At 36.7% G+C, this 26,864-nt stretch overlaps 1 protein-coding gene across 2 annotated transcripts in view; it reads left to right on the top strand.

The window, feature by feature from the left end:
* JAK2 (Janus kinase 2) overlaps positions 1 to 26,864 on the top strand; it is a 93,461-nt gene that overhangs the window by 22,924 nt on the left and 43,673 nt on the right. The window contains exons 3-5 of one of the 2 annotated variants that reach the window (XM_074931459.1): positions 4,042 to 4,171; positions 18,385 to 18,528; positions 22,862 to 23,112. In XM_074931459.1, coding sequence (XP_074787560.1) covers positions 22,893 to 23,112 — 220 coding nt within the window. In that variant the 5' untranslated portion in view covers positions 4,042 to 4,171; positions 18,385 to 18,528; positions 22,862 to 22,892. The remainder of the gene's footprint in view (positions 1 to 4,041; positions 4,172 to 18,384; positions 18,529 to 22,861; positions 23,113 to 26,864) is intronic. The other variant, XM_074931457.1, reaches the window with a different exon arrangement.

The raw sequence follows: 26,864 nt of genomic DNA, 5'->3' as shown, positions 1-26,864 counted from the left end.
TTTGCCCTGGGAAGAAATCAGGACAGGAAAAAGCAGAGAAAGGAGATTGGAATCTGAAGTGCAAGCTAAGCAGCATTCTGGAGACAATGTCCTTTTCCTTGTAAAATCACAATGTTAGTCATATGCACTGAAAGTTTAGGCTGATCAGTTGCAATGTGAGCCTCAGCTTGAGTGGAAACAGAAGCTTATGGAGGTGCTGAAGTGAGGTGAGAGAAAGAATGGAGGGGGCAGAAATAAAGGGGTAAGTGGAGAGATTCAATAATTATGTGAGTAGACTGAGAAAAGAACAGAAAGGAAATCAAATGTGAAGTGGCCAGTGCTGATGGAGAAAAGTTGTGGCATGGTGGCATGTAGAATTGTGGGACTGAAGATTGTAGGGGAGAGATACATTATCGCAGAGCATAATGTTGTTTGTTGGCGGTCCTTTGGATGACTGAGAATGAATACATTCTCTGGCTCAGTGGGAGATCAGACAAAGACAAGAACACACCAAAAGCTAGCCAAGGGTCAGAAACTGAAGTTTTCTGGGCTGTGAGGAGAGCTAGAGAGCTATTTAAGGATGAGGGTATTAGGATAAGGAATTGAAATGAGTGGAAGCTGAGGAGGAAAGATGTTTATATAGGTGCTAAAAGTAGGGCATAGGGCATTATACAGAAGCATAAAAATCTCTCTCCTGAATTGACCCCAACAGAATGTTGATTTGGTTTGTATTAACAGTTAGAAATCATTGTATTATCAATTTTGCATAAACATTGGAATTGGGAACATTTAGATATTCACTGTACTCATGGTTCAGTGAGACAGTACACATTAATTTAATCCATCATCTGACAATGTGAAAATGCATTGACTTATTTGTTTCAAAAACACAGTGAAGGTTTTTTCTTCTTTTAAGATTTTGTATGCTATAACTAGATGATGTGTAATAGTGCTGATCAGTTACTTTTCACTCAGAACTGACTTAAGAAAATGAAATGTGGTTGTGGCTTTCTTTCCTTGTGCACTATGCCAACCATTTTGTGTTTTGGTTTTGTTTGTTTGTTTGTTTTGTGGTTTTTTTTTTTTTGTACTTAACCAGCTGCCAATATTTTTCTTCTGCCAAGCAGTTAAAACTCTTTCCTTGTTACACGTTGCTGATCTTGATCAGTGCCCAAAACACTGCTGTAGGCTTTTGGCAGTGATATAGGAATGATGTTGCTCGGAAAAGGATTAAAGTTACAAGGTAATGTGGTGTTAGAGTAAAATATATGGGGAAAGAAGAATGAGTGAAACCCTCAAATAAAACACCATTGATGTGGAAAGTCTGACTGTTCTAAAATCAGGAAAGAAATAAAGGAGTACAGTGTATGAAGGCAATTCCTGCAAATGATTAAATATCATTCTGCCTTAATCACAGGTAAGAGTTACTTTGAAGATACAGGAATACAAGGAAGTCTTGAATGTGGTATTAACGACAACTACAATAATTGAACTGTAAACAGCCTCATCAACAAACATGCACTTGTTCTACCTTTTTTCAGGTGCCACTTGTAAAGAACACAAAGATAGTTTTGTATTCATCCTGGTTTAAGATGTTTGTGAAACTACACTGGGAAAGTACTGTTGTAGGCTTGCCCTATTCCTGAGCTCTTCCCTGAGTACTCATTTATGGGCCCTCTTAGAAGAACTAGATGCGCCTTTTATCTGATCCTGTTTGCCTGTTCTGAAGCAAGGAACAAGCAAATGACTTGAAAAAAACAGGGAGCATTAACTCTCAAAATTATGTTTTCCTGTTGTAGTTTAGGCGCAGAATAAATAGAAGTAACAGAATTGTGCCATGGGCTGTTAAAAAGCAAAACTAGTCTGAAATCACACCATGTGCATTGAGGCTGTCTGAGGAGAGACCTCTGCCTTTTTAGTCTTATGGGTGACTCTGAAGCATGTTCACTGGATCTCTGCCAGTAAGGAAAAAGTGCGTTTAGAGTGGAATGCTCAGAAAAAAAAAAGATGACTAAGTAAATATATGGAGTAAGCTTTGTGTTGCATTAAGTCAAAACCACTCCAAAACTGCTATAATGCATGTTCATAAAGAGCTAAAAGAACCTTAGTTGCTATGGGTAAAGTCTCTAGAGATATTTCAAAACAGAAGTTGGATTTACAGGAGTTGGAATGGTTGTTATATAGAGTTTGAGCAAAAGAAGGAATGAATGCTTCATCAGCTGAAAGAAATGGAAGTGATAGCCTAATGAAGAACTGTTTCATAACTACTGAATGTGAAGAGTTGAGCCTTTCTTTCATTATTCATTAGTTATCATGGAGTGTAGGTGCTCCAGAAAGTCTTACTAATCCTCCTTCATTGTAGGAGTAAAAGTAGCACCTAGGACTATGAGGACCAAGCAACATTAAAGACCAGAGAATGAGGCTCGTTTGGAAGGAAGCAAATATTTAGGAGTTTAGCTTTTGAATCAAGAAAGATATTGGTTCTGAGTCTTCGGTTAAAAAGAATCAAAGGAGTGCAGTTAGGCAATGACTGTAGTGCAAAATGCATGCAACAAGATAGCTTTCTGATGATGTCTCTGTCCAAAAAAAATGACCCATATTTGTTGTCTTTGTTGACATACTTGAATTTTAAATACTTTAAAATTACATGGCCATAAGCACTAATTAATATCTCTTATACTGTCTATACTAGTAGAGAATATCAGTCTATTACAGGTTTTGTTACAAGCGGTTGTATTGTCTGGTATGTCCTCAGCAGCCACAGGGCTTCAAGCAACCACTGTGAGCAATATCCAAAGAAGTATTAATAATTTGTCAGGAACTTACTAGGCATTACTCTGCCTAGTTTCTCTTCCTCTACAGTAGACAGTTTAATCTGGGCAGTAGTCAGTAAGAAATTCTCATCATGTACTGGTGATGGAAGGGAAATTGAATTTTTCAAGCTCATCACATTGGTAGTCTAGGGAAACTGTTAATCACAAAATAATTTGTGAGAAACTGTCTCCTGCTGTGACACCTACTGATCATAAAACTGATACTTTACTGATTGTAAAAACTACATACTACTAATTAAAAAAACCCTCTACGCTAGCCTTGCAACTTAGGCAGGTGCTTGAAGTAAAAATGCAGTTATCATTAATTCTTTCTAAAGGCTGACAAAAATAATTACTTGAAAGGCAGGTACCTATGTCTAATTTTCTATATATATTACAATAATGGTGTGTAAAACAGCTAAGGGAAGATGTACCACAAGTGCATTTAACTTTGACAGCTGCTTCAGTAAATAGATAAAACATACACCACCCATTGTGGGAGGGTTTACTGTGTGCTGGATATCATACAACCCCTTTTAAGCGTAAAATAACAGGGCAGCTGAGGAATCAGGCAGTAGAAAGACCAATGTTAACTTAGCATCAGCAGGTGAGAATCAGCTAATTGTGTTGCCCTTTCTTTCAGTGCTTTTGAACATCCAGGTTTTTTCCTGCTCAGTCTGTGCTTGGACCTTTTCAACTTCTTGTATGGTTGCAAAACCTTCAGTCTTATTACAAATAAAATGTCTGTTTGGGGGTAAGCCCTGTGACAAGAAACCAGGATGACAAGCTGCATCAAAAACTGTCTGAGAGCTCATTGTCTGTGAAGACCAACCGCTGAAACTCGGTACTGATTGCATGTCAGTTTGGCTAGAGAATAAATTGGCTGACATTGATTTATTTTATACACCATTTCAAACACTTTTGTAGAAACACTGGAATAACTGGCACCTTGCTGAAGCCTGTTCATATTTAGGCTGGGTGTTTTAAAAGCTCTGTGGAAAACTAGGTAATTTCTTGTGTTCAGGAAGAAACAAAACTGATATATCTGAGTACATGTTAGCATAGACTGCCCAAGGAAAAATTTGAATAACATGTGAGCTGGTGGACTGTGCAGAACCATTTCTTCAGTTCTATTTTGTATGTACTTGGGAGACAGCCAGATGCCTACAATCATTCGTAGTTTGGCTCATATGTTCCAAGTGATAAGAAAATAACACTGCTACTTCCCTGTCTCTCCATTCTGCTTCAGAGTGGCACGTCACAGAGTACCTAGCTGGAACCACAGGGATCAGAGCTGCTTTGTTCTTCTGGAGGAGCATGTCGCTACAAGTGTTAACTGTTCTGGTTTCTTTCAGTAAGACTAGTTGCCTCTGCAACAGGTAACCTTTGTCAATAATTGAGACTCTAAACATTCTTTATTCTGTCATTGGGAATAGGCTTAGCATGTCCTCTTGCACCATGCTGGCTCAAGTTTATTGAGGAATAATGGTCACTTTTACTGGTATTTTTACACACTGCACAACGAGAAGGTTCAAAAGGTGATTTGGACATCAGTGTCAACTTGGTCTTGCTTAAGTGCTCTTAGCACTTAAACCTTCTCTTTTTTTTTTTTCCTTCCCACAAATCACCCCCGATGGTCCATCTTTTCCCGTAAAGTTCTTTTGTCCACTTCTCATTTTCTGTCTGCTTAAAGTACGATTTTATAGGCTTCATCTGTTCTACTTTCATAAGAAAAAAGATCTGCAGTTGTTAGCAACAGTAGGGTGGCATTTCCCCATGTTTAACAAGAAGAAATGACTGAAATGCTTGGCTTAACTAATCACCACCACCTGAGGCTAGCCAATGTGATCGAATCCTCCTCCATCACCTTTTCTGAGCACACTGAGGGAATAAATAAATGTTGCTTGGAGAGTGATGAAAGAATCAAAGAAATATTTGGTAAGGATTAAAATAATTTCTCCTTCCCTCCAAAAGGGAGGAGAAGAACACCCGCCCAAGCACCTGTGGTATATTTGTAACAACAGCTATTCTGGCTTCTTATTTCCACTTACATGTAGCTATGATTTGGACACCATAGGAATGAAAATTAATTTTTATGGGATGTGATCCTTATTGTATGCTCTGCAGTGTATGATTTAGTGGCCTGGGGATGCTGGGCAGTGTCACAGAACCTAAGGAAACTGGGAAAGGAGAGTCCTTGGTGGAGAGTTTACTTGGATGAGTTTGGGACCTTATTGGGAGAGACTGCATCTGCCAGAGATGGGAGGTGAATTAAAGTGTCCTATATACTCTTTCTTACTGGACAAGAGTGTAGAAGTGCAGGAGATAAAAGTAGGACAAACATCTGCCCTCTTTCTAGTTTTCTTGGTTTCTGTCCCACATATGACTCAGTGTGCTGTATCCATCTTCAGCTTAAACTGAGGCTTCTGATTTTACTTCACTCCCTTCCCATTGTGGAGTATCTCATCCCTTAGTGTTTGTAACTGCCTCCCAGCAAATAATTGTGAGAAGGTATTTTCTTCTCAGGAGTAGTTTAAACTTCTTCCCAAGTTTTCATTTGTATTCAGTTCTGTTTCCAAAGGTTAAAACAAAACAGATTTGCTTTGGCAGAAGTTGATTGTGGCAAAATGCCTTTATTTCCTTCCTCTTTTTGGATTTTTCTAGGAATTAAATGGAGTCCAGGCTTTTGGTCGTGTTCAGTGTTATTGTGTATTTTCCTGTACCTACTGAGATCAAGCAGGTTCCAACCTGCTAGTTTTTTCATTTGCCTAAGTACAGTCATCTGTTTCACCTTATGTATATTAACGTTATGCCTGCCTACCCATTTACTAACTTTAATTAAAACTATTTCAATAAGTTTTTGATTAGTTTTAAACAAGGTGGAGTAAATGCCAGGTGACGAAGGTTATTTTGGTTAAAATTTGAACCTGTTTCCATACCTAGCTGTTGGTGGGAGGTGAGAGAGAAGAGAATTTCTCTTCTGTATTAGAGAAATTTGGCAGGCAGGAGGGATGGAGAAAGATTAAAACCATCTATTTTTTGAGACATTTGGGCTCAGACTTGGCATACTAATCTATGATTTTACCCTAATAACACATTCCAAACTTGAGGACTATTTAAGCAACATCCAGGTTGTAGAGTAAGGGATGCTCAGATCTTTGTTGATCTTGTGTCCTGCTGTGTCAGTTTCTGATATCTGTCATCCTGTCCTCTTTCTCAGTTCTCTCTTTTTTTTTTTTCTTTTTCTTTCCCCCAAAGATTTGCTTGTTTTTCCTGTTGCCCACTCTTATTCTTTCTGGTAGAGACTGTGTACAACATGTAAAATGGGCTGAAGTCTTCAGGTGTGACTCAACAACTGTGCATACATTACTTAATAGGGCATAGTTCAAGAGGGATAATTTGGCTTTAGGAAGTTTCTGTATCAAATGAGATAGAATCCTTCACCAGAGGATGAATCCTTCTGTTATACTGTCTTGCTGTCAACAAAAGCATGTGCCTGGTAAGAGGAAGTGCAAGGGAAGACTGTTACGCTCTACCACTTCTTAAATTATTTTGGTTTTAGGGGATCTCAAACATCCTTTGCTGATTATGAGAGTCATCAAACTACCTTAACTTTTTTTTTTTCTCAAAAAGAAACTGCTATACCACTTTTTCTCAAAAAGAAACTGCTATACCACTTCTTGCAGTTCTGACTGTGTGTCTGAAGTGACTGGCAGGATATGTCCCAGCTTATGTTATCCTTACATGTGATCATGGTGACTTATGCAGCTTATGCCAGTAGGTTGATGAGGTCAAGTGTTAAATGGTGATATTGTCTATGAACAGTTTTCAGGGGCGTGGGAGGGGAAGCAACTGGTAAATGAGATAAACTTCACTTCTTTTAGTGACTTCTATCAGTCCCAAATATGGATGGAAGAATAACAAGAGCCTGTTCTGTGAACTTGTTTTATTTACTGCTTGGAATAACGCAGAGGCATTAAGTCTATGTAGTAATGGCATTTAGACTGGATCAGTACCACAGAGCCACTAAGAATCCTGTTTCTATTGAAGGCATGAAGGGGTATGAGGTACTGAACAATATAGCCACAGGCTTTGATAGAGATGTTCACAGTAGTGTCACATTTGTTACCTAATTCTGTTTTTCCCAAACTCTAAGGAGTATTTGTGAATGAAAATCTTAAACAGTTTGCAGAATCATTGTGTTGTGCTACTCTGAGATGTGTTAAATATAGTGCATCTCTGTCTTTCCCTCTTAATGCTTTTTTTTTTCTTGGTATGGTTTATTTTTTCTTACACATGCCCTTCATATTGAACTCTGTGTGTTCAGCAGAGTTTCTTTTCTGAGGTTTCCTCTATATACGAAAACTGAAAAATGAAACTGCATGCGGGGAGAGTTATGGTAAGAGTTGAATTTTAAAATGCATTTCCTTTTGAAATGTTACTTAATTTTTCAACTCTTTACCTTCCTTGAAAGGAATTTTGAGGTAGTTCTTTCTTCACAGTGAATTGTGTTCTATTAATTATTTTGGGAAACAAAGAATTGTCTTTGATCTAGCAGTGGCTCACAGTGTGAACTTAGGCAAATAGTTTAGACCCTTGTACTTGTGTTACATTTGGAAAATAAGAAAAGTGACAATGTTTTATGTAAAGCACCCTAGTACTGAAGTGCAATGCAAACTGAAAATATGAAGATTACTATGCATAGTTATGGACTTGTGCGAATAGGTTAAGATTGCCTAGAATAGTGGAAGTAATCTGGTGGCACTGAGCCTGTTTGTCACTGACAGAAGCATGGTCTGTCTTCTCCAGAAATGTTGCATTGTGCGGGGTTTTTTTAAACAAATTTGATACCAAAGAATGCTGTCGGTGATCTAAAAGCTTAAGTAGTCTTGCCTCTGTTGTTATTTGGGTGGGGTTTTTTACATTTTCTTTTTGTCTGTATGCCAGTCAGAGGGATGTAATTGCACTGTGACCTTACTTGCTTTAACAAAATGAGACTCATTTCAGTTATTTGATGAACTGGCAGACAAATATCATAGTGTTTAGTTTGGATCTAGGCATAGGTGGACTGTTTCTTGCATGTGGTAGTGGTCAAAGTCCTTACTGTGTACCAATTAAGTAAAAAAAAGTTATTTAAAAGATTGTTTACTGGTAACTGAGTAGATGTGGCAAATGCTTAAGGGCAGGAGCAGGTAAAGGGATATCCCTTTATAGATACTAGAATGTCTGGTTAGAAGTGGTCCTTGCAAATGTTTTTAATTCCTGCTTAGGATTTTTAATTGGATTTAGTTTGCTAATTGGAATATACATTTAACAAATCCAATAACTAATGGTATTTACAGTAATTTGTAGTTTGTTAGGGTGTATCTTCAGGACCTCAATGCATGCATAAAGAAAGACCATGGTTGGTTTTAAACTTCTAACTGATTTCAGTGGGTCTCAGCAATTTGTCATATGTGAAAACCTCTTATTAGAGTGTCCTAGCTCAGCTGGGGACATGTCTTAGTGTAGTTTGCAAGTTACAGAAAAACTTGGCTGTAATATGCTGCATATTACTTGTATTCTAGACTTAGCTCCAGTTTATCTAATTAAAAGTAATTGTATTCAATGAAATAAAAAGGGTTAAATAGTCTGCAGTATCTTTAACAGGCCTTTCTTGAGAAGCTAGCTGGGTTTTTCACTGCATCACACTCATAGCTTGTTTTTGTCATCTCTGTTAGCCACATGTTAAGTAGTGTGGAATACTTAATCTTTTTCTATTTTGCGTTGGGAAGTGATTCTTGAGGGCCATGAAAGACAACTCCCTTGCAGAAGCTTGTTTCAAACCCTGAAAGAGAGGTCTGAAATTTTTAGTTTGGCAGAGCTGAGGTGAGACTGCAGATAAATATGTATAATATGCTGAGAAGTTCTGTAGGAAACTGAAGTGGTTTGAGATTGATCTAGGAAAAAGCCCATATTGTTCTCTTATTTAGAGTGTTCTAAATTTTGAACAGATGACCTTAGGTAGATTTGAATTTTCCATCCAAAAGGGGGTGGGAAAATACCACTTTTAGGCAAGAATGAAACAGTATTATTTCTGACTTGGAGTGGGGTCTAGCAGGAAGAACTGATGTGTCTTGGTTTGCATTACTGAGTGGGTACATCCACAGAACTTTCTTTAGAGTAGTGGAAACTCACCTGAGATTGAAATGTAGATGAGAGCCCTAGACTTAAGGGCTCAAAGGCAAAGCTTGTGTTGGAATTTGGCTTATGTACTGAAAGACTTGAGTGGTTTGTTTTGTCTAGTTTTCTGTCATCAGACTTTTAAGAATAGTTGGATAATTGGTCAGTGGGAATTTTGAAATTAACTTTTTATAAAAAACTTATCAGTTTAAAAATACTGTCATGCTATAAATGTTTCATCTTTTTTTTTATAATGCCTTCTCATAAAGGAACTGATAATAGCACAATCTATAGCAGCACATTTCAAAATCCAGAAAAGAACGCTGTATCTTCTTATCTGATCTTGTATATATTGTGGACCAGTTACATTTTGGCTTTCCTCCTCTACCAAGTTCAGCAACATAGGTTTATCTAAACCCTATTTTGCAACAATGCATACTCTTAATGTTTTTAAATCAAGAAATACATAATCTAGTGCTTTCTTGACTCTTTGTTCCAGAAGTTTGATATTCTTGCTTCTGAGAAAAAGAATGTTGTATTTCAAATAGGTATTTATTCTACAGCCAGTGTATCTCCTATTTAAATAATTTGTTTTTCCATTACTTTTTTTTTTTTTTTCTTGAATCCACATCAGGTAGTCTCCTGGAGCTTTTTTGATCTGTTGGAGCACAGTTCTCATGCTCTTGCTTTCTGCAATTTCCTTACACTTTTTCAGCATATAATCTCAAGAATCGTGAAAACATTTTGTGTCATTCTTATTTTAAAACCTGGGGAAATATGCAACCTGAATAGAGGGAGCTTTTTGTAAGTGTATCTTAATAGGGAGTATTTTCTTTCTCTTTAAAGCACACAACTGAATTGCATAATCGCACTCAAAACAGAGTTCTGTAAGTACTGAACACATATGATGATAATTTGACTCTTTTCCAGCAGGGGGGGAAGAACCTGTGTCTTTTTTTTCTTTTTAAATGTACAGGAGGACACAGAATATTTGAAACATTACATTGTGAAGGTATGGTTGTCTCAACTAAACTTTTTTCTCTGTCATCTTCATTAGTTTTGCAGAATCTCCTCTAATGGTACATTTTATGATGAACCTTTGTTTACTTTCAGAGCCCTGGGGTTTTGGCTTCCATTTTTTTCTGACAATCTGTGTTTATAGAGATAACGTGATCTTGGCAAAGCATGTAGTGCTGTATCTTTGCGAAAGCTAGCTGGTGTTTGAGATAGGGAACAAGTGGAGAGCTCTCAGGCCATTGATGATTAAGGAAGCATTAAATAAACTATCAAGCAAGTACATTTTCCTGAATTATAAAGATAAAATGTCAACATTGCTATCATAAATTATTCAACAATATGAAGCAGTAAAATAAGCTTTAAAAAAAGAATGTATTCCTGTTTTTAAATACTTCAACCCTTCTATCAAAGAATAACAGAAACTGCAATATTTATATATATGGTAGTTGAACTCTAAATCACTATTTGATAGGCTTGTGAATACATTTATATAGTTTTGGCTTTTAGAGTATTAGTATTTAATTAAACTCTCATTTACAGAAATTACTTGATTTAAAATATTTCTGTGGCACTGTCTCACAAGACTCTTGCTTGCATGTCTCAGAAGGTCTTTTTCATGTTTTGTTGTATGGCATTATGTGACCGGGCCCTGATTCTGTAAAGATTTAAAAAATGTGACTTTGTGCACAATGCCCATTTGTAGCCTCATTGAATCTATACAGGATCTAAGTTGAGGGGCAAAGAGAGGTTTTGTGGCTTTGGGGTTTTTCGTGGTTTTTTGTTAAGACAGGTTTTTCATAAACTGGTTTAGAGCTTCAGGCTCTAATCTTGCCTGGGTTTTTAGTTGCTCCTGCAATACCAAAGAAAACTTAAAAATGCAAGACATCTTACATAGATTGCATCGTATGGAATTACATTTTCTGTAAGCAAAGGTAATTCAAAGTTAAGCACTTCTAAATATTTGAGTTAGAGGTTTCTGTAAATGATGTGTCACTGTAAAGAGCTAGCCTTGTTTCCTCTACAGAAATTTAAGTACTTTTCCAAAGGTGGAGAGAGGAACACCACCACCAAATTCCCATAGAAACTCCTGTACCTTGAGGCGGGAATTTGTACATGAAATTTGTATCAGGTCTGGCCTGTTGATATACAATTTCTAAACTGAAGCTGAAAAAGCAGGGTAGGCTGAAAGACAGAGACTTTCTGAGAGTCCAGAGACACTAACATCTACTGCTCTTGGCTGCGTGGTAGAGATTGCTGATTCACTCTGACTTAAATGTTACCCTGTTTACATGCTGACAGTTATTTCTTCAAAGGGCTAGTTTGTTGAAGCACATGTTTTCAGATTCTCCTCAGATAGTGTAAAGTAAAAGCGCTAGAAATAAGGGGATAACTTCATCCAGATGTTTTCACATTTTTGATGTCTGTCACAGATTTACTAGTCTTTTTCCTCCCTCACATTTTTCACTGAAAATTGTTACAGGAAACAAGGTTATGCATGTTTTAGCATGCATTATATTATGTAATTTTCTTGTCCAAGACCACTTTACCCTTTGTTTTTCTAAGGTGGTGACAACTGAGAGAGGAAAGAAACCAATGACCCCACAAAAGTGGGAGCAGCAGGGGAGCATCTTATACATATGATATTGTGAAGAACATACTGGATCTCTTCTGGTTTTCTTTTTTTGTAGGCCGAAAAGGTGGCTGGGGTTGTGATTATTTTCTTCTTGGTACTTTATCCTGTGTGGCAAAGTGTAAAATTGCACTTCTAAATCTCTGCCTTTAGAGAGTGGAAGCTTGACAGAGAAGAGTAGACTGTCATGAGATCTACTTGTTGAAACTGGAGACAGCTTTTCATCTAGAACAATATAGCGAACAGGCATAGTGATACCTGTGCAATTGCTGCTCACTATACAAAAGGTGACTTCAAATTTCCTTAGTCTGTCTTTGAGAATCAGTTTTTTGTTAAGCTATTTTGGTACTCAGCCAGTAATCAGGATCTTTCTATACCTCATTAATTTTTTTTCCCCATTTTTGTGATGTTACTAATTTCAATTTGTGTTGGAGGAGAATAAGCCACAAAATAAAAATGTCTTAACCCATGGAGGGGGGAAATAAGGTTTTTTTAAGCAGTTTTAACACTTGCCTGGCTCTTCCTCCTTCTGTGTACCTCCTACTTGCCTACAGGAGACTAGCAGTGTTACTGCCCTTCCCCCCACCATATAATCTTCTGCTCCTGGTTCACAGGAAGAAAATTCTAACTCTTCAGCCCTAGTGAGTTTCTACACAAAGTGTAAACACATATGACAGTTACTGTAGAGGCACTAGTTTTACTAACCTTTGAGGAGGGAAGTTGCCAGACTGGGGAAGTGAGATAAGAGGCCAAGAAAAGGGAGATGACAGAATTCAGAAGGAAAGTCCAGATGGGTTTAACTTTTTAAAATCCAGGTCTTGGAAAAAGCTTCCTGAACAACCACAAGCTAGGCAATTTATTGTAGTAGCCAATGCCAACTGGGAAGAGTTATGACTGGTTTTCCTCACAGAAGTGTTTGCTGTGAGAAACCCTCTATCTTCTGTGAAGGAAGAGAACCTTGTATTTTCTACTAGGATATAATTCTACTTGATGAAACTACTGTTGTGTTGTTTGCTTAGAAGATGCTTTTTTTAATAGACTTGGAGCTCCATGACACTCCTGTAGTTGGAGAGGATAAAGAACTTGTCAAAGGTCTGACGTCCTTCAGATGTACCAAACTACGGCAAGTGGTGGGTCTTGGCTGTTCTCTTTCTCCCACAGTTAAGTTGTTGAGAGCCCACATTTACCTGAGAAATGATTGCCTGCCACAGGAAAAAGGACAGGTCTTTGGAGGCTGAGAGAAGAGTGGCAGTTTTGAAACCTTTTTGATTTCGATATGGCTGGTGTCTGCTGCGCCACTGTTCAGCACTCTCTGACTGCAACATGAAATGTGTTACGACTCTTTACAGCTTAAGTGTAACCTGCTTGGTTCTTGGCAGCATCTGCTAAACTGGTATCTGTTTTGCAACTATTGAAGCTACTCTTTGGTGATGCGGTACTGTAGCAACAACTGCTGGTTTGTGTTTTGACAAATCCCTCTTCAGTTATGACACTGGGAATTACATTTGGAAGAAGATAGCTTGCTTTATTCAAAAGTGTCCCCCAGCATCACCTCCCCACTATCTTAATCTTGAAGTGTTAAAGAAAGCCAAGCAATTTGACAGACTACTTTGCTGCTGTTGCACTTTTTGCTTTTATTTGCACTTTCAATAGTTATTTTAACTTTTGAGTGAAGTTGTAGCTGTCTTATCTATTCTCTAGAGGTTGCTGAAGTGTTTTTCCCCTAGATGGTGTTTTCACAAAAATGCCTTTTAATAGAAAATTAATTCTTTCTGTTGCAGTGGTGAGTCGAAATATTTTTTCCACTTTGAAATGTTATTATTTTTTTAACCTTTTTTGTCTCCTGATTTCTTGGTAATTCACTGGTAGTTAAGTTTTTACATAGAAGCCAGTGCTTTGATTGCTCTATGTAGGACAGTGACTCTCCTTTTTTTTTTTTTTGTAACAAAAAGCCACCAGGCAGAATGAGACTAGTAGCCAGCAATCCTCAGAAACAATTCTTACTTTGAGGTAATTTGCTCTGTCCACACAGGAGCATTGGAAATTCCTTTTTTATGTATTTTTGAAAAAAATTGAAGAATCAATTAAGGAATACTGGTGCTCTACTAATTAACCCTTATTTCATGGTTTGAGCTATTAAATAGAATTCAGTTCTCAGTACAGTTCATGAAACAGTCTAGTATCATGTGGCATACTTATGAAAATATCGCTTAGTCCTAATTTTGCTGTTGTCATCTTTTATTGCATCACTTTAGAAGAACTTAGAGATGTGTAAGGGAATCGTGAAATTGGTGACATTTTTCACATACTTCATGCAAAAGGTCTTTCTGACTTACTGTGGTTACTTTTCCTATGTCCTCTGTGCATATAAAGCTGTTCAGATAATGGTGGCTCTGAATGGACTTAAGGATCCTCAGATGCCACTGTCTCAGGAGATCATCCTTGCCAAAACAGTTGGGCAACCATTTGAATTGCTTGGAAATTTTCTGATGAAATAGTCTTTTGCTGAAATTTATCAGCATGGTGAAATTGAAATGTTTTGCAGATACTGACTGACTTTTGCTAAAGTTCTGATGGAACCTAAACAGAGCTGTTGCTTGTGGGCAGGTCTTTGATTTGACTAGTTTTCTGGTACCTCACCTACTTGGCAGGTTACTGTGATGCAGAGGCATCTTCAGTGATTGTTCATTCTGCTTTTCCAGCAGCACCCCCAGGTAGCTTGCTTTCTGGGATAAGCTAGAGCAAGGGTTTCACTCTGTTATGAAGAACTTAGAAATAATGATTTTTAAAAAAAATATTATTATTCCTAATGGGAATGAAAATATTAAAATCCTCATATTAACAGCTCCTAACTTAGCCTCTGTGTCATACAAGCAGATCAGGCCAGGATCATTACTCTTTCCTTGTGCAAAAGTTCATGGACTCTTGCTGAATTGCTGATACAGGCAGTGGTTTGCCAAGTGAAAACTGTAAGCAATTGTTATCTTTGCTTCTCCATTTTTTTTTAGTGAGTGTTTTGTCATTGATATGTTAGTCTGTCATCTTCTTTCTGTATCTGCTTGCTACTATGTTAATTCAAATCTTGATATATTAAAAATCCTTGTGTGATATTAATGTACAGCTGATAAAACAAGAAAATTAATTTGGAATCACTTTTTGCAGTTGTTTCTTGTTAGAACAGTGCTTTCTTGTGTCAGTGGCTTTATCTCATGTCAGGGCAACTTTTAGATCCCCCTACAGGCAGAGTATGCTAGAAAAAGACCATGACAACTGAAGATATACCCTTTTTCTACAAAACATTTTAAAATATGTTTTAAGGCAATTTTTTTTTTGGTGAAAGCTATTTTAAAAGTCAGTACAAATATTACCTGTGAAAAGACAACAGTTTTCTTAATGCAGAAGATGATGCAATCAAAGCACAGATAAACCTTATATGTAAACTGAGCATCTGTTGTCTAAGCAATGGAAAAAGTTCTTAAATTTCCAAAATTGCTTAGTATTTTTAAAGGTATTGTTGAGTACTTTGTTTAAGTTAGTCATAAGAATATTTTCTCTTGAATGTGGTAGAGATGTGAATCTGTTGCTGTGAACTTTTTGTGAAATACTAGCTGATGTCATGTGTTCTGACAGACCAAAGGCTTCAGAATGTCTTGGTCTGTTGAAAGCAGTGGCATTTCTGCACATGCTGCTGTTTTAAAAATACAATACTTTATTACCTGACAAAGTATTATATGCATTTGGTTCTCTGAATTTAGTGTACTACTATGTTTGAAGAACCACACGAAAACAAACCTGCATACTCAAAGCAAGTCACATCAGATATGCAAGGAATACTGCAAGTTGTATGCAGAATATGAATACTATTGTTATCTTTTTAAGATTTTTAATTTTTCATAGCATAACAGGCCATGCTGGGTGCATGTTACAGGAAAGTTTAGTTTCCTGTACATTCAAACTGAACTGTGAAAACGATAATGAAATATTAAGTATACATATTAAGTGTAAAACAAACAAACCAAAATAATTACAAGTGGGAAACTGGCTGACTTTTCTTCTTAGTGTAATCTTGGTTTTAAAGGTAAAAAACGTACTTTGGTCTTGTAGCAAGACACATAATACTCTTCAGAACTTACTGATGTTCTCCCATTACTACTGACTAATCTAAGACCTGTTGGCATTTTTTGTGAGACTCTTACCTACAATCTTGACCACCTACCTACCACTACTTGGAAAGGCTTTTGTGATTGTTGTTTACAATGTGCATTCAAATTTCTTGAAGGAAGGATATGTGTATAAGCAGATGGAAAATGTACACATTTTTATCATCTTGAGTTTACACAAGATGTCCTACTCTACTGGCAATAAACATGTTGAGTTGCTGGGAGACAACCTATGTCTTCCAAGCAGGAAATAGAAAATAGTTAATAGGAAATGCTGTTTTGATCTTTCTCCTCTTATGCTAGTAATTTGAGTATTCAAGGTACCCAGTGACACAGGCACAATAAACACTTAACTGTATTTATACGAATTCTGAGAGCTTGCTGAGAAGTTATTTTTTTCAGGTTGTAGAATCTCTTCTGTGTGACAAATTCTGTATTGTGTTATTTGCAGATAATGGCAGTGTGGAGATGATGGACTAATTTATATATTTTGACTGAGTTACATTAGACTCTTAAGTTCATTATTAAATTGGGCATTTAAATCCTTGCAGCTGCCAGAAATATAAGCTGCTGTAAACCTGAACAAATTGGAGGGAAGGAAGAAATGGGGGAGTTTGGTCACTGGCAAGATGATGCACTCTCAGATTGGCACAGCCAGAAATGTAGGTAACATTCTTTGCAACTCTGCTGCTAAAATGACAAGTTGTGTCAGATGAGATTTACTTAGTCTGAAAGGATGTATACTGAATGGTTTTATAACGTTTTGATGCAGATACCTGTAAATAGGTATGTCTGTAAATATGTGTGGAAGAGTTATTGACTTTTTTTTTAAAAAAAAGATAAATATGTTTCTGCAACCACTGTGAGCCTGTTGAGCTTGCAGTTTTTCATCTCCAAATCTCTTTGCTTTTTGCTCAGAGCTATGAGCTTCTCTTGTGTAAACAAGCAATCATTTTTCTGTTCGTCATGTGAAGGAGGACAGATTTGATACTAGGCTGCTTTATCCCAATTTTTGCATTTGAAATGCAAGCTGCAGTGTCACTGAGCTTATTCAAAATACTGCAACCTCTAGGCAGAGAGTAGAAGTGGCTTCAGTTCTTAGCTTAACCTGGTTTGTCCCATCAGTTTATCAGCAGATGTCTCCTATAGCTGATGATGATGTGCAATTGATCCGGTGTTTATGGAAAAACTACGTAATTAACTGCAGTCAGGTAAATCTTCATACAGTTTTGCTTAAAGTCAAGAGCCTGCTTGGCAATGATGAATGCAAGGCAGTTCTGAGCGTGGAATAGTACTTTTAAAATAGAAAAGAATTTGGAATACCCAGTAATGCCCCTCTATCTGAAACCTGCATGAGCACGTAGTTGTTCTATGTTTAGTTTGAAGCCGGTGCTCTCAGATCAGCCTGCATGGAGTGTGTGCTCAGTAGGTAAGTCAGTGATAGACTGCTCTGCCCTAAACAACCATCCCTCGCCCTCCCTCCAGCACTTTAACACAGGTCTGGAAAACTTGCATTGACTGTACTGGACTTTGGATCAGATTTTAATTGGCTTGCTAGACAGCATTTGAAGGAGAATCCCTGGAGGTGCATACAAAATAAACAGCTGTCCAAACAAGGCAAAACTGCTTATCTTTAAAGCCAGTATTGCAAGGGAAGAAACACTAGTCATTGCCATAACAGTCTGTGGGGAGAGAAGCTGAATTTACTGCTCATTGAGATGGGTTCCTTTTTCTTGGGGTATTGGTAGACTCAGTAGACACAGCACATGGTGCTGAGGAAGTTCTGTAGATTTCCTTCTCTACTATCCAGGGAGGTTTCCATCTGAAGAGTCATCAAATCTAAAACTTGCAGTGTTCTTTCATTCTGAATTCTGCCCACTTTGAACTTCCATTGGTTTGTTTTTTCCCTCTCTTCAGTTTCAAAATTCATTTTTGCTTCTTTAGCAAGCCCTTTCTTATGTTGTGAGGGTCACAACAAGGAATTTTTCATTTTTTCACTGGTGCAGGAAGCTGCTGTTGTGCTGAAGTGCTTTCAAATGGTGTTTCTTGCAACCACAGAAATGTTATGCAAAGAGAGCAAGGGTGGGTGTGCCTTGTCCTTCCTGCTATGAGACACTTGGTGTTAACTTCCACATGAATTGAAACGAGTGGCTATTGTCAGTTTTCAAATAGAATTAATTGTTCTGGCTAAGAGATTTACTACATGAAGTGAACTTACCATGTCTCTTTTTGTAATTATTTTTCCTTTATAATTTCTCTTCTCATGTAATGCCATCAACAGTTTTCTTAAACTGTTGCTGTATTCACAGAAAAGGAAAATGTGGTGAGTGAAGAAAAAGTATTGGCAATCATATTTCAAGTCAGATGTCTTTTTCATACACCAATTTCTTGCTAGAACTGTGCCAAAAATGTGGTTTTAAAATTTTTTTCCTCAAACTTTGTATTTAAAAAACCCCCAAATTTAAACAGTTCTTGGCAAAGACGATGGGAATTTGGTCAAATGAGATAGGAGTCAATCATTCTATCTCTACCTAAACACAGATTTGAATTCCTAAATAATTATGTACTATGTATGGTTCACAGCCATTAACGTTTTTTAATATTTAGTATGTTTTTATTGCAGATACATTATGTCCCACCACTGCTTGTGTACCTGTTTTGTCTGACCTCCTGTGGATACCAGCAGCAAGTGGACATTTGTGACATCCTTATTTAAAGGGCTTCATCACTCTCATGTTTCCTACAGAGAGTTGTCAAGTGATAAAAGGTAATTAGTGAGAATGTAGTGAGAAATGCTCTGATTTTTGAACCTCCAAAGTTGTATGTTTGAAGTGGTATGGCTTAAGATCCTAGCCCTGGATGTTTCCCTAGAAACCCACAAAGAAAGAAAAAGACGTAAACTGAAGATGGGGGACAATTATTTTCAAGAAGAGAGTTTAGATTTTGCAAAAGTGGTAGACCCCATAGCTCAGTTTGTTCATAAGAAGAAAAAAGGTTCTGAACAGGTCTGTGAATGCTGAGTATTATTAAATCATGAGGGTTTTGTATGTGCTCCACATTTTAATGAAATTTCTTGCATAAGTGGTGGTTTTCAATCACATTAATTAATTTCTTCCTGGTTGATTTAAAAAGAACCATATGAATTAGTGCAGCCCGGTGTAGCTGATAAAATTAATCCTCAGGTGCAGTGGCGGTACGGACAACAGAGAATTGCATGTAAACATGTTGCATTGTAGATGCTGGTGATTGTTGTTAGAGCAGTATGGGGAATGATTAATCTTATCCTTTAGAGGCTGTGACTTGAAATGCTATCCAGTTTAGGAACATTAAAGTAATCCTATTGGATCAAATCCTCTGTTCATCAGTACCAGAATCAGATCTTTTATAGCTGGTAGCTTTGATCTCCAAATAAAGATGTTTATAGTCTACCCAGATTTTCTTACACATTTTTGTTATGTGAATAAAGGGTCAAGCCATTTTTGATTTTCACTGAGTGATGATTGTGTCAGATAACCACTTTCAGATGTGTGTGGACCAGGTACATAGCTCCCTTTTTGCAAACAAATACCTCCATGGTACTGTAACTTAGCTATAGATAAGTCCCATTCTGTGTATATTAAATCCTTTTATACAGCTATGATAATTCTTTACGTGAACATTTACATTCGTTATACAAACACAGGAATTCTTTTGAATTACAGTGTTATGTCAGATCTGTTCTGTATACCCCAGAAAATGATACCCAGATATATTCTCCAAACAGGTAGATTAATGTCTCCCAGTATATTTAGTCTCACATTACTCAACTTTTACAGTGGTTGAAGAATAGACTATCTTTTAATTGCTGTTCATCCAGAATAGTTAATATTTTTTTTTGCCATGTTTAATGTTTCTGTTGTGCTGATGAAATGGTCTCTGGATGGAGCAAAGAAGGGAAAACCAAGTGTGTCCAATTGGAGACTTGTTTGCTAAGAAATAAAGGTGAAAGCAATTTTGTTCGTGATGAGATTTTTCACACTACTGGTGAGTGGTGACCTTGTATTTCGATTACTGCACAGGTTCTTTCGTGGAACTGGTTTACTTGGATGCATAGAACAAAGGCCAAGAAAATGCTTTTTCTGTTTTTCAGTGAAGAAACTGATTTAGGGATATTTTTTTCTTTCACCTGTTTCATCAGGTCTTTGACATAAAAAAACAACCTTGAAGATTATTCACATTGAAATTGTGACACAATTATACAAATAGTATTTCTGGAGATTTTTCATATTGTTGCATGAAACCTTCGAAATTAGTGCAACAAAAAGGGTATTCTGTTACGGTATTTATTTTGCATTTTTTACTGCACTTTGATGTTTCATATTCTTAGGTGTGATTAAGAAAGTGTCCCTTCTTGGTTAATGGGGTTTTTTCTATAGAAACAAGGAAATGCTGAGGGTTTTTTTGAAGTGGAAATGTGTTTGTAAATACCCACCTTTTTATGAAGGTGATGGAGGCACAAACATGTCTGTTAAGTTTACTTTTGAAGTTGGCCAGGTTTTCAGTTAGTTCTATAAACAAGATTTTCATTCAGTGTTGGATACACATAATACCAAGTGACCAAGATGAAAGGTCTTCAGTTGAAGATCTGTATTCAACAGAGGATTAATATTAGACTATTTTTAGAAAAATTGCTGTGGTAATTAACTAAGTCTTCCTCTGGAGATTAAAGTTGTGAGTATTTTGTATAAGAAAATGGTGGAGCACAAACATTGTATTTTGCATATTATTGACAGAGGTAGTGAGAAATCTTTTAAATATGATGTTTCCATTGATGTGGTGATTATTTTCTGCTAAAAAACATTAATTCCTTGATGGGTTAAGAGAAACATATTTTTTTCGTTCATTGAACACTTGTAACCTGTGTGCTGCTTTTGCAGCTGAAAGCACAAATCTTTTAGAGGTAGCTGGCTCTATGAATGAGGCATAGGGAATCCATATGACCTGCTAGATCAGAGCCCAAGGAATATAGTGAGTGACAGCTGCACCTAGAAATCCAGATTTATGTTTGTGATACAGTGGCTCTTTGTGTTACTTAGTTTGGGAAAAAAAATGATGCACTTTTCTCTTGGTTATGTTGTCTTTTTTTCCCTTCCCCCAGGATTACTGTCATGGTAGCATAGTTTTATCATCCTGTATGTGTAACTGAATATTTTTGTCACATAGTTCATGAAGTTTAAGGGTTTAATCCTTTAAGGTTTTTAGCCTTTTTTAATGTGGACTTAACTGTTGTGATCAATTTCTGTAGCACAAGTAATTTTTAGCCCACATGAATGTATACTCATACAGTCATCCTTTCCTCAGTAGTTGTAGTTCAGAGCAGAAAATTAAAAAAAAAAAACATATTCCAAACAGCTTTTTTATGATAAAGCAACATAGTTCAATATAAACAAAAGCTGTCAAAAATTGCACCTCAAGAATGTAACATCCATCTGCCTATGCAAACCAATAAACATTAAGTTTAACTGTAACATTTTCATGTTCAGTATCTTTATTAAGTATTCGATATCTTCCAACAATGACATACAGTGGGATTGAGTGCACCTTCAGCAACTTTGAGGATGATACCAAGGTGAGTGGTGCATCTGATGGGTGTGAGGGAAGGGATGCCATCCAGAGAGACCTTGACAGGCTTGAGAAGTTGGCCTGTGTGAGCCTCATGAAATTCAACAAGACCAAGTGCAAGGTTCTGCACTAGGGTTGGAGCAATCCACAGTATCAGTACAGGCTGGGAATTGAATGGATTGAGAGCAGCTCTGCAGAAAAGGACTCAGGGATAGAGGTGGGTGAAAAGTGAGATATGAGCTGTCAATGTGTGCTTGCAGCCCAGAAAGACAATTGTATCATATAAAAAGAAGGGTGGCCAGCAGGTCAATGGATGTGATTCTCTGCTCTGCTCTTGTAAGACCCTTGGGAATCCTGTGTCCAGCTCTGGGGTCCCTAGCACAAGGAGGATGTGGACTAGTTAGAGCTGGTCCAGAGGAGACCACAGAAGTAATCAGAGGGCTGGAATACCTCTCCTGTGAAGAAAGGCTGAGAGAGTTGAGGTGGTTCAGCCTGGAGGAAAGAAGGCCCCAGGGAGACCTTACTGTGGCCCAAACCATTCTGTGATTCTAAAAAATAAAATCTTTATAATTAATGTATTGTTTAGACCCATCCTCCATTTTCAAAATGTGAAATGCTGAATTCCAGGTGGTAGTTACTGGCATCAGTTTTAATAAAAGCAAGCCTTACAGACTGTGGTCAAAGCTTTTATCATAAGCATGGATTTTGCTGATTAAAATTATGATAGAGCCATAGAAGAACAAAAGAATTCTTCAACTGATTTTTGGAATAGGCTGTCAATCTCTTTTTAAACTTGGTTTTTTGTCGTTATCAGATGTACCTGTGGTTGTATATTGAGTTGTTTGTTTGTCTCTTCTTTGATTACATTTATCAGACAGGATTTTTAGCTTGAGTTCCTTTATGAATAGACTTCAGTCTGAAAGGATGTGGTCTTCTAAGTCCTCCCATGTGTAGATACAAAACAAGTCTGCTGACTTTGTCTTACCTCTCACTTCAGTTAGTACATGTTTTCTTTTAAATGTCTGCTTAAGACTAAAACTCAGCTGTAAGGTTCTATTCCAACCCTTCTCTTCATCAGTGTCAGTGTGTGACCTATCTAGCTGTTTTGTCTTGTAAGTTCTCAGCGCAATCTTTGCGTTTAAACTGGGAATATGAGTTGCAAAGATGTTATTAAAAGGATTATTTTGGCTTTCAGATTAACTAGCATGTTTCAAGTGGACAAGTGAGAACACACTGTCTCAAATCCAGAGGGAAGTAATAAATCTTCAAGTTGGATTTTCAGTTAATATCTTCATTTTTCCCTGTTGTAGTGTCTGTTATTTCTCAGAATAGGGCAATGTAGTAAATCAAAGAGAAACTCAGCTTTCAGAGACCTAAGCCATTCTGTCCTCAGCTGTTAATATTTTTTCCTGTGTCAGAACAGTACTATCATTAAATATGAGTATTACAAGCAAACCCAAATACAATTAGTCAAGAAGTACTCCTTACATTTCTTCTAGGCAAATGCTCTGAACAGAACCAAAACAAACAATGGCCTGTCTTACAATGACAAATATGGAAGGTACAACAACTTCTACTGCCCACCAGAATGGTGACATCCACAGGAATACCAGTGCACCGAAGCAGACAGAACCATTGCTTCAAGTGTACCTTTATCATTCTCCTGGGAAGACAGGAGGAGACTACCTACAATTTCCAGCTGGAGAATATGTTGCGGAAGAGATTTGTGCTGTTGCCTGTAAAGCCTGTGGTAAGTATATACATAACAGTTTTCATAATGGAGAAGTGAAATTCAATTTAATAATCCAGAGCTCATCAGAATGGTGGCATTTTAGGTGAACTGCTAATCTGTCTGTTCTTTCAGAAATGATAAGCACTAGGCTGCAAAACTGTTCCTATTAGAATGATTGTGAAATTGAGATTATAATCATGTGACTGCTATCTTTTTTCAAATAATTTGAGGGCATACTATCCTTTACCTGGAATAATTCTTTCATTAAGATGAGATATAGCTTGGATAGTTAAATCACAGTAGGAGCTGGAAATAGCTTGATTTATTTTCTGCTGCAACCCTGCAAAACAGATTGGTTCTGAAAGTTATGCACATACTGTATTTTATACACGCTTAATTACTTTGCAGATGGAAACTGTTTTATTACATATAATATTACTGCTTGTGTGTGTGGTTAAGGCTTTTTGTAATCGTTTAGGAAATAAAGTGAGTAAATGATGGAGTAGTATATTTGAAATAAATAAATGAAACATATTTGTATTTAAGAATGCCTTTGAATTGCTACATTTGCCCGTAGTTTAACATGAACAGGTGCTGAGACTCATAGTAAAATAATTCAAGCATGCATATTATGCATGCTTCTTTCTGACATTGCAAAACTACATTGAATCTGTGAATAAAAAAATTAATTCCAATAAACTTCAGATATTAAAGTGACTGTCTTTTTGTTCCTCATGCACATGTGCGCATTCATATGTGTACACAGAGTCTGTCCGTATCGTCGTCTGGGCTGTCAGTGGTACAAGGCTGGATTTGTCTTCTAGATTTTCAAGTGCTGCATTTTAGGTGCAAATGAATTTAAAAGAAAGGCTCGTAATTACAAAAGTTTCTTTTCCAATAGGTCACAAATATAAAACTACTGACTCAGACTGTCAATTATATTATCTCCAAACTTCTTATACTTTTTATTATTTTTGTCTTTTGATTGCTATACTCATAAAATATGGTTTAAATGACTACTTTTGGGAGGGATCTGATAGTTTTTTCTGTGCTGTTGAATGTCTTGTACCGAGTTGCATGCTCTGAGTTGGTAATTTGCTTGTATATGCTACTTTCACAAAGATTCTTGTGGGTTTACCCCTGTTGTTCCTTCTTTAGCTGTGGCAGAGTTGGACTAAGATCCAGTTTTGCAGAGTTGCTCTTTATCTAACATGAGCTTTAGGCCGATAAGCACATACAATGAGGTCAGCAGAAGCACTGCCAGGGATTAATTGTGGGAGACCATGAAGAAGTAGTATGGTATTCAGAAGTTTACAGAGTTTTAGTTGTGTGAGATTCCACTGCTCTAATGACCTTGTAGGTCTGAGTTTAACAGATGGACCTGGAAGTGTTCTTGAAGTTAAAGTGTCTTTTTGATAGTGACTCAAATCAAGATCTTCCAGATACCTTCCACTGTGTCCCCAAGATTCTGTAGTCTCTTTCCTCCACTTGTAGAAAAAAAAAAACAACCAACTGTCTCCCAGCTTTAGAAAATGTGCCCATAGGCATTTCTGTAGTAAGGATAGATTTCTTAGCACTGGTGCCTGTATTTTTTGGGTTTCAATTTTGCCTTGTTAGGTTTGTCAGCTTAGTTCAGGTCCTCAGGTACAGCATCTAAAGGTGTATAAGGCTAGTGGGGGGTGGAAGGTTCTTCACTTTGAGTGTTAAAATGTTATTGAATTTTTACATTAGACAATGGTTAAATTTTTTAATGGAAGTAAATACTGTTGTAGTCACTGAGGGTGTATCTGTTTCAGCATTCTTGACCAGAGTTTCTGAAGTATATCAGTAGTGATTTATACTTGTATAAATAAAATATTTTATCATGTTGAGTCTTTATCCTTGTAGAGTTGAGGTTGACAAAGTCCTCTGAAGAGTGGTTTCTGTCTGGCAGCTCCTATGGCAGTATTATACAAGATTTTTCTCAAAGGAATTTGTAGCTTAATTGCTTTCTAAATTGGTGGAAAAGGCTGAAATGGCTGCAGGTTTTGTTTTCTTTCATAAATCATTAGCATTTAAATCACAAGGTACCACTTACTATTTTCTGTTTTTTCTAGGAGGTTTTGTGGCTGTACATCAGAACATGTAGGTCTTCAAACCCTTATACACTCAAATAATGTTTATGTTGGCAAGACTTGTCTTCTGGGAGTTAAGCTATGAATCAGAACACTTTAATAAAGAAGAGAGTGGTTTAGGTAGTAGGCATGCCCGAAATACAACAAACTTGGTAATTGTTAATGAACTTTCTGTGATCTAAGCAATTGTTAGATCTCTTGATAGCAGAGCTGGTTGCATCAAAGTATGGCTGTTTGTTATTGGTGGCAAGCAGAACTGGATCTAGGCAAACATTAGCAGTTACAGAGAGACTTTATGTACCTTTTACACAGTTGAAACAATTGAAAGTTTTCCAGTCTGTTCTGACTTGACTCTAGATTTGTTGTATGTGGCATGTGTTGGCTATGTAAGTATTAATCTGTCTAAATATTACTCTGTAGTTGCATGCCAGTTTGAGGCACGCATGCAGAAGCTAAGCCTTTTTCTTTATTTAAAAATAACTTTACATTTCTGGAAGAATACAACAAATACAAAACTATTTGTAGGTTTATATTTTTACATGGAAAACTGTCTGAAGATAAAAGTGAACATCACATTTTCTAACTAGAAATGCAAGAATAAATGAGGTGTCTTGAAATTAAATTGACAAATCAGTGTTGTGGTTCAGCTCTTGTATGTTAACTAGTATGTTAATTGCCATGTAAAAAATTATAAATGTCGCACCAAAACCGAGGGAATTCTTCGGTCTCAAGGGGTATTAGAGGAACCTAACTGATTGTGGAAATTATATATGACTGAAAAGTTGTTCTAGAAGTTACAGAATCATTGTGTTAGATGTGTTTTTTGAATTTAGTATGAGACACTTGTTTTCCCAAATCATGATCTTAAACCCTTTCATTTTCTCCACTTGCTCAAGTAATCTTAAATTAATTTCTCATTCAAGTTATTTTTAATGTGTTTTAATCAGTTTAAGAAACTATCAAGCAGTCAAGACCAGTCAAATGCAAGTAGGAGCAATGGTTCAGAAAAGCCACCAGAGTTGATGCAAGAGGGTGATAACATGAGCTTGATATTATACTTTACAGAATAAATAAATGTGGTTGTTTACAGAATAACTATAAACTCTGTTCATAATATTTGTTTTACTTGAAGTGTAAATAATGAAAAAATCTAGAAATCTGTGTGTTGAAATTATCAGATGTAATTGAAAATAACATGAGCTGAATTTTGTTCTGGTGTATCTGTAAATCAGATACAGACTACTGGGAACATCTGAAGTCTTTGAATTTGAATCTTGGATGTATGTACTGGTATACAGAAAGAAGGATGTATTGTATACTGTATTAGTGTAACTATGCTGTACCAATAATTTTGCAGTAAGACAGTGTCCAGTGTTTGTAAGTGGATTGAACCCCAAACCACCAGAAAAACAAAACTGTGGACTGTGCCCTGTAACTTACCAGAATAATACATTATACACAAGACCAGCATTAAATGGAAGAATAATTTTCTTTTAATTTTTAAACTAACAATTTGTTGATTTATTCCATCAGCCAAATAATACAAGTAAAAAACATACGCATTGCTTGTGTGTATAATCCAAATTATTACCAAATTGAAGTTAACAAAGTAAAGGTATTTTCCTATTATACTAGGTAAGTGAGTTTGTAAATCAC

The sequence above is a fragment of the Athene noctua genome, chromosome Z, assembly GCF_965140245.1.
Source record: "Athene noctua chromosome Z, bAthNoc1.hap1.1, whole genome shotgun sequence".
Lineage (NCBI taxonomy): Eukaryota > Metazoa > Chordata > Aves > Strigiformes > Strigidae > Athene > Athene noctua.
The sequence above is the reverse complement of the archived record's forward strand: the minus strand, read 5'-3'. Positions and strand labels throughout refer to the sequence as shown.